Source organism: Camellia sinensis, chromosome 2 (genome assembly GCF_055761805.1).
Source record: "Camellia sinensis isolate YWXY chromosome 2, ASM5576180v1, whole genome shotgun sequence".
Lineage (NCBI taxonomy): Eukaryota > Viridiplantae > Streptophyta > Magnoliopsida > Ericales > Theaceae > Camellia > Camellia sinensis.
In genome coordinates, this window is record NC_138962.1 from 17,570,730 (window position 1) to 17,580,082 (window position 9,353).

At 25.9% G+C, this 9,353-nt stretch overlaps 1 protein-coding gene across 1 annotated transcript; it reads left to right on the forward strand.

Annotated features, from left to right (window-relative positions):
• Positions 1-3,859: 3,859 nt before the first annotated feature.
• On the forward strand, positions 3,860-6,871 carry LOC114298594 (myb-related protein 308). Its single transcript, XM_028243207.2, has 2 exons — positions 3,860-5,629; positions 6,238-6,871. The coding sequence occupies exons 1-2, from the start codon at positions 5,367-5,369 to the stop codon at positions 6,707-6,709; spliced, it is 735 nt and encodes a 244-aa protein (XP_028099008.2). The 5' UTR covers positions 3,860-5,366; the 3' UTR covers positions 6,710-6,871.
• The last annotated feature ends 2,482 nt before the right edge of the window (positions 6,872-9,353 follow it).

Below are 9,353 nucleotides of genomic sequence, written 5' to 3' on the forward strand. Positions count from 1 at the left end.
CCCTCACCTCCCTTTGCCACGTGGCGGGTGGTGATTGGAGGAGCAGGAAAAAAAAGAAAAAGAAAAAGAAAATGTAACCAATGAGAGAGAGAGGGGGTCAAAGGGGGTGAGGAAAAAAGGGGGGATGAATCATTGTTGTATATATATATATATATATTATTAAAGTAGTGTTTGCTCTTAATTTTTCATTTTCTTATGTGGCACATCTCTCATTTTTTCTTTTTTTTATTAAAATGCCACATCAATATATCATCTTGTCAAAATTCTTTCTAAAATTGTGTTTTTCTCATACTTAGGTGACACATTATAATGGCTTACTTTTTCTAAGAGAGTCGCGTTAGTATGTATTTTTTTTAATTACATATAGAGTTCTATAAACTCAAACCTAATTTAAATTATATTAATTTTACCTATTTTATATGGACTCTATTTGACAAATATATTTTTTTCATATATTTTTCATGGTAATTTGAGATCATCTACATATTTTTTTTTCCATATATTTTTCATGGTAATTTGAGATCATCTACATACCCAATACCAATTTTACGTTTTATGTTTTTTTTTTCTTCTTAATTCTTTTAAGAGTATTAGGATTTTTTTTGATGCTAAATTGTCTTCTTTTTTTTTTTCCGTGTATTATTCTATATCCAACACCAATTTTATATTATTATATATTATGAATTTGTCGTTTAAATTTTCTAGTGATTCTATATATAAAATTATACTTTATTTCTTATATTATTTTATATAATCACAACTCACAGGAAGAAAAACTTGTACAACAATGATACTTTCGAGGAATTTCTAAAGTTTGGATTTACTGCTTGAGTTACTTTTTCAATTGTTAAACAGTAAGTTCTTTTATGCTTTGACATTATATTACAGATGATTAATCACTTTACACACTGAGATGTAACCATCGTTTGAATGTTTTCATTATTTTTTCTTTTTGGGTTTAAATGCTGTTATGTAATTTTTTCTTAGTTAGTCGTTGTTGAATTTATTTTATATAGTTAATATTTTAATTTAATTAAGAATGTTTATTTTACAGTCTTATAATTATATATCATATAAAATCATTATATGATAATCCAACTACAACATATTTATATTTAATTTTTTTGATAAATTTTATATAATTTCTATTTCTACATATTTTTATTTTCCAAATGAATATAAAAGAAAATTAAATAGTTATAATTACTTTTAATTTTATATTACTAATTCTTCTTCTAATTTAACTATTTTTATAATATCAAAGTAAGTATTTATTTTACTATTTTATAATTTAATATATATCATACAAAATTATTATATGATAATTATACTTTTATAATACGATAAAACTAAAATTATCAAAATATATAAATAATTTAAATAAAATTAATATATATAAGTATTCAAGTAATAATTTTATAGAAAAATATTGTCAACATTATTAAAATAATTAATTAAAATCATATTTTTATTTTAATTTTAAATTATTCTTTTATAACACATATTGTACCATCAAATATTTTTGAAAAAAAAAAAATAGCATATGCATTGCACATGTCACCTACTAGTATATATATATAATTAAAAGTAGTATTTACTCTTAATTTTTCTATCTCTCACGTGGCACATCTTTCATTTTTTCCTTTTTTTTATTATTAAAATGATACATCAATATATCATTTTATCAAAATTCTTTCTAAAATTTAATATTTAAAAAACTTCTAATTAATCTAAATTATCCATAAACAAAAACCTAATAGAATTATACATACTAAAAGTACTTTACCAATTAATTTTGATATAGTTTTTTCATTTTTTAAAATGAAATATTAAAATTATTTCTTATTTTTATGTCTATCTTATTTATAATATTAATTATATTAAATTTCTTAAATAATTAGAATCACTTTTAATTTTATAACAATTATTTCTAATATCAAGTTATAATTTAATATCATATAAATTTATTATATATATTTATTTAAGTTACATTTTTGTAGTACGAAAGATCAAAATTATCAAATAAATGTTTCTTTTTTTGTATTATAATTTAAAACTATTACATATATTTATTTAATTTATATTTTATATTAGGATAGAACTAAAATTATTAAAATATACACAAATACTTTATTTAAAATTATTATATGTGTTGATTTAAATAAGACTTTTATAAAACGATATCACTAAGATTATCAAAATAAATATATAAAAAATACTGTTTACCTTTAACTTTTTTTCTTCTCTCATATATAGTGCATCTCCTTTTTTTTCTTTTTCTTTTTTTATTTATTTATTAAAATTCCAGATCAATATGCTTATCAAAATTATTTCTAGAATTTAATATTTAAAAGACTTCTACTATGAACAAAACTTTATTCTAGAATTCCATAAGCAAAACTTAATAGAAACAAAACATAAGAAAAACATTTTACCAATTAATTTTATTCTACATTTTTCACTTTTTTTTTAAATATTTATTTTTATGAAATTTATTATATATATATATATATATTTATGTAAGTTACATTTTTATAACATGATAGAGCTAAAATTATTAAAATACACATAAATAATTTATTTAAAATTAGTATATGTGTTGATTTAAGTAACGCTTTTATGGAACGACACAACTAAAATTATTAATATAAGTAGTTAGAATTATTATTTAAATTTTAAATTATTACTTCTTTTTTTCTCCAATTTAAGGATTATTTTAAATATTTTATATATTCAAAAATATAAATAATATAACTAAAATATATATATATATATATATATATATATAAAATATTTAGCCAGTGCATCCCCATCGCACGAGTTAACTACTAGTTAGATATACTGAAGAAGTAGAATTAGATAATTTAAATAATAACACATCTCTACAAATAGTAATAGAACAAAATAATACATTAATTAAGTAATAAAAAAAACTTAGTGAAAAATTTAAAATAATCAATTAAAAATTATAAACGAAATATGGCATATAATATTAGATAAAGACAAACATGTATTTATTGTAGAACATACGTAAGAAAATACTATAGATAATTACCCTTATCCTTAATTATAAAGAAAATTCAATATATGGATTGACGCTCACTTTTAAAAGACAGAATAAAAATTTAAGATTTTTTTAAAATAAAATTTTAATTAGTTAGAGTGTTTTACTAATTTATAATATTTAAGGACTTATGTTTTATTTTTGTAATCTTTTTAGAATTAAATAGTTTAGGACTTAATGAATTCAATCAATAGTTTAGGAACTTAATGGACTTTGATTTATATACTTTAGGGTCATAATAAACACAATTGATAGTTCAGGATTAAATAGATAATTTGACAATAGTATAAGAGTATAAAGTGTAATAAATCATTCTTACAATAATATTATTATAAAGATATAATTACGGAGAATTCTATTTCTATAACTATGGACATAGATAGGTGTGGCTCACCTTTTACAAATGCTCTGCGTTTGATTCTATAGGGTTGGTTTGGGAAGTGGGTTGACTTTTTAATTTTTTGACTTTTTTAGTCTGGGCTAAAAAGCTTGGTTTGGAGAGGACTTTTTGATTTTTTTGACTTTTTTTGTAAGAAAAGAGTGTAATGATTATGGATTGGATGTGATGTTTTGTTTGTTATGACTAAAATAGTCTATTTTATTTTTTGTGACTAAAATAGCTAAAAAACCCACAAAACCTCTTCCTAAACGGTGCCATAATCAAATTATATGTATATATCATGTTTAGACCATCGTATATGGGCAGCTTTAAAGATTTTGTTGTAAAGTTAGTTTTTTTTTTTCTTTCTAAATTTAAAATAAATGGATAATCATATTTTTTTTTCTTTTATAAAGGAAGGATAATGTACGTGTGCGAGTTTGGGCATAAAATCATAAATCGTGCCAGGGCTCAACATCAAAAGTGGGGGCCATTTTCGGACCAAGACAGTCGAAAAAGGTGTAATGGTAGGTAAAATACACCAAATGAAATTACACAAGTGGGCACCCCCCCTCTCTCATCTCTTTCTTTCTCTCTCTCTAAATTCATCAGAAGCAAGTTGATGGTGTAATAAGAGTTGAGAATCATGATTCATGGGCACAAGTTGTTTTCAAAGTTGCTGTCAATGTGAGAGAGAGAGAGATGATGTGTGGAGTGGAGGTGGGTAACAAATAATAAGGAAATTAAATTGGGGAGAGAGGAGAGGATATAACAACAATAAAGTGAATCTACCTTCCCATCCCTAAAATCCTAACCCTACTTTGTTGCCTAAACTTACACCACAAGGTTTGGAGGAAAAAATAAAGTAAGTGGAAGGTGAACCAAAGCCCACATACAACCACAACCACACTCATTTCATTTTCTATTCTCCTCTTTTTTTTCTTTTATCATCATCCTTGCCTTCAATCCAACCTCCAAGTCTTCTAGAAACCCTAGCTAACACACACACTCTCTTTCTCTCTCTCTCTCTCTCATGCATGATAGAGTACCAATAGAATAAAGAATCACAACTACCATCTCTATGCTTATGCACAAGAATAGACAAACTCATTTGGACATTTTCTTCTTCCTAGTGCCTACTACAAAGCTAAGTTACTAAAACAACAATATTTTATATTTCCTCATTAGATCATTAATCTAATTAGGTTTACTGAAGATGAGAATTACTTCCTTTATTTATTTATTTATTTGCATTTCCTTTCCACGTTCAAAAGAAATTTGACTTACAAGGATAAAACTGCTCAATTTTTGCTTAAAGTCCCACTAACAAATCAAATTTTTTTTTCCCATAATTTAAGTTCTTAGGAGTAGCCTTAATCACCAAACACAGTATAGATGTTAGTTCCAACAACATAATATAATAAAATTCCTAAATGATTTTATGGAGGATTTTGAGGGGGTGATTGAATTATTATTATTATTATTATTATTATTAATTCAAAGTTGTTGAGAGTTAGACAAAAGAAAGGCAAAAATAAATAAACACACCGTGTCTTGCTATACTTTAATATACCTTACTTTACACCTACCTGAAGATTACCCATAGTTAATGTCCCTATAACTTATTATATGACATTTGATGATGCTAATATCATCAAAAGAGAAGCCACACCATCCACTCCCCTCAAACCTGTCTCACCAACTCACATCTAGAAGCAATTAGGGTCACTTCCCCTCTCTCTCTCTCTCTCTCTCTCTCTCTCCCTGTATATACATATATATATATCTATAAAGAGTCAAAAGGCTATAAAAACCCATCTCAAGTACTCACAGGGGCCGGCCTTGGATTTCCACCATATAACCACTGCAACCCAAAGAAAAAGAGAAAGAAGACAAAGAAAAGAAAAGAAAATTGCTAATCAGATGGGAAGGTCACCTTGCTGTGAGAAAGCTCACACAAACAAAGGAGCATGGACCAAAGAAGAAGATGATCGGCTCATCGCTTATATACGAGCTCACGGCGAAGGCTGCTGGCGGTCTCTTCCTAAGGCCGCCGGCCTCCTTCGCTGCGGCAAGAGTTGCCGCCTCCGCTGGATCAATTACCTGAGGCCTGACCTCAAACGAGGCAATTTCACTGAAGAGGAAGATGAGCTCATCATCAAACTTCATAGCCTTCTTGGCAACAAGTAAGTCCATATACATCATATATAAAAAATCTTGCCTTATTTATCTTGCAATAATTTTCTAAATCTTTAATGGGTGAATGGTAATGTTAGCTTCATATAAATTCTTGGACCCATTTTCAAATAAGTTTGTAGGTTAATTGATGACTTAACAAGGTATCAAGAGATCCGAGTTTGAATCTTGTTTCTCTATCTTTGTCATTGTGTACTACTATTTTCTGTCTGTCTTTGTACACCTCATTTTTTGGCCTGTTTGTCTCCCTACATGCGTGATGGGATCAACTAAACATGATATCAGAACTCTGGTTTTAGGAGATTCGGGTTCAAGTCTTGTTGTCCCCAACGGGGTCGACTTAACATAGTATTAGAACTCTGGTTCCAATAAATTCGGATTCAAGTCTTGACGTTTCTGTTCTTTCTATCATTATGCATTCTACTCTATCTGTCATCATCCAACTTGTTTCTTAGTCTGTTTGTCTCTCCACAAGATCACTCGCGTGATACGATTGTTAGCACAATATATATATATATATATATCATTGGGCTAATTTCCTAGTAGTTTAAGTTTTTGAGACAATTAGTGATTTAATAGGTAATTTTCTTTGTTACAGATGGTCTCTTATAGCTGGAAGATTACCAGGAAGAACAGATAATGAGATAAAGAATTATTGGAACACCCACATCAGAAGAAAGCTTATGAACCGCGGCATTGATCCGGCGACTCACCGGCCGATTAACGAGCCAGCGGCAGCCGACGTAACAACCATATCTTTTGCAACTGCAGCTACTAAAGAAGAAGAAGAGAAAGTCATTTCCGGGTTTAGTATCAAAGAAGAGAAAAGCCCGGTCCGAGAATGCTGTCCAGACCTCAATCTTGAGCTCAGAATTAGCCCTCCTTATCAAAACCAGTCTGATCAGCCATTGAAGACAACTAGTTCTGTTCTTTGTTTTTCATGCAGTTTGGGAATACAAAACAGCGAAGAGTGCAGTTGTGGAGATGGAACTAGTAGCAGCAACACTGGTTATGATTTCTTAGGGTTGAAAAGTGGTGTTTTGGATTACAGAAGCTTGGAGATGAAATGAAGTTTGATTTGAATTGTTGTAGCAAAGAGAGAGAGAAATGAGTAAGAGATTGGTATATTAGGTTAAAATCTCTCTAATTTTCTCTTGCTTGTATGATTAATTACTAGTAGTGCATGGTATTAATATAGTACAGAGATGACCATTTGGATATTCATCCCATAATTTTGATGAATGTTTTCCATTGATTGTGTTATATTTTGAGAAAATGCTTTTCTTTTTTTTTTCATTCATAATTTTCATACTGAATTATTCACCACTGCCAGTGACAATTTTATTATTAAAAAGTATTTTAATGATTTTTTTTTTTTTTTTAAAATGATATGTCCATAATTTTGTATATAGTTTTTGTTAATTTGTATATCATTACTCTCAAAAGAGTCATTACATTACCCAAAAACCCAATTCTTTTTTTGTTTTGTTTTTCATTTTGGTTTTCTCTATCTTTACCTTTTACAGTTGATGAATCATGGATTACATATGTTGATTCATGTGATTTCAAGAAATTCAAGGCCTCATTTCCACCATCTTTTTTTTTCCCCTATAACTTTTTCTTTTCTAATTTGGGAATTTTGACGGGTTGGTTTGTCTTCTGGAAAGAGATTAATTTTTTTTTTTAGATTTGATCAAAACTCCTTCGTAATAAAATTTTAATGTATTAAGAATAAGTAAAAAACATATTTTTAAAAAAATCCAACATATATCACTATTACTAAAATATTAAATTGTAAAATAATATCTATATATTATATGACGAAAAAAGAGTTTTTAGCCCACAAGCTTTGTAGGAGTTCAAATATTTTAATCTTAATTTTTTAATTTTTTGATTTAAAAAAAAATCTCAATTTTTATTGATTTCTCTCAACCCACAAGTCTTTTTGACTTATTTCATACCTATTGTCGTATCATTTTTAACTTCTCTCCAACAGTTAGTGATGAGATTGTTAAATTATTTTTATAAAAAATTTTAAAAAAATAATTTGTATATTAAAAAAAATCTAAAATAAATATAAATTCTTATTAAAAAATAACATGTTAGAATTGCGAAAAAAAGAGAAAAAAATTACACTGTCAAAAATAATTTGTATATTAAAAAAATATTTAAAACAAATATAAATTTTTATTAAAAAATAATATGTTGCAATTACGAAAAAAAGAGAAAAATTACTCTGTGCATTTAATTAAAATCTAAAAAAAATAATTTATATATTAAAAAAATATCTAAAACAAATATAAATTCTTATTAAAAAATAACTAGTTGCAATTGCAAAAAAAAGAAAAAAAAAAGAAAAAAAAAATTGCACTGTGTATTTCATTAATAATGGTAAAAAAATGTGTCAAGTATTTGTGTAAAGACTTGACACGTGTCAACTCTCAAATTATCTAGTGAATATAGATGAAACCAAAGAATTCAGCTTTAATGGTTAACAAATATTAGAAATCCTCAGCAATTGAAAGGTCGAAAACCGCACATCTCTTTGTCTTCTCTAATGTTTTTTTTTTTTGTTTTTGTTTTTTTTGTTTGTTTATTGTTTATGCATTCATTCTAATATTGATAGAGAATTGGACGTATAGAAGAGTGAGAGACATTAAATTATGTATTGAGTTATGTAATTGTTGTGATGAAAAATAAAAGTTGTCTTCATTTTCTATGACGATTTATCTGGTGATATCTCTAATTAAAACGTCAGGTGTACTTCTACATTATCATTGAACGTTACTTTTATTTTTTTTAGATACTTTGTCTCACAATTGTTTGTGTTTTGTGTCATAAAATTTATTACATCCGTGCTTGCTAAAATTATTAGATGGAGCTAATGCAAGAAGTGCAAATTATTTCAATGCCATTCTCAAGATTAGAAGTACAAAAAAATGCACAAAAAGTATATGAATAGATAAGATTTTATAAAATTTGTTTGTAAATCTCACGTCTTGAAAATCCTATGATTCATTTATTTTTTGTATTATATTTTATGTTTAATTTCTGTACTTTTTTTTTAAAATACAATTTTCTTTGTTTTCTTTAAAAGTTTACATTTAAAAATTAATTAATAAATAAATAAATCATTTTCTATTTCAAATAATTTCATTTTTGTTTTGTTTTTATTTTTTTTATTTTTTCTTAAAGTAGTTTTAGTTTTAGACAATTACTTCCTCTTTTTTTATTATTATTTATATATATTTGAATTTTGTGCATTTTAAGTATATGATGTTTTCACTAATACACTCAAAGATGCACTATGAAAGAAATATTATGCAAAAATCAAGCAAGATGAAGGAAAATAAATAAAAATTATATGATAAATGTGGAGCAAAAATCAAATATTAAAACTCTCAAAGAAAGCAAGTAGAATAGAATGTTTAATAATAGACATTTGAAAATTTGTAACAAAATTTTATAACTTTTCTTTTTGCTAAGAAAATTCAATTTGGTACTAGTTAAATAAAATGCTTTTAAAATAGTTTTTTTTTTTTAAATTTGAAATCAAAACTATAATAAATTTATATAAGCATAATTACTAACTATATTTTTTTTTGCTTAATGTACAACATTTATATTGACTATTTTTTTCAGGTTTATTTTTAAAAATATTTATATAGAAGTAAAAAAATGTCGTTAGGAATAATTTTTTTCTTAATTTAGTTA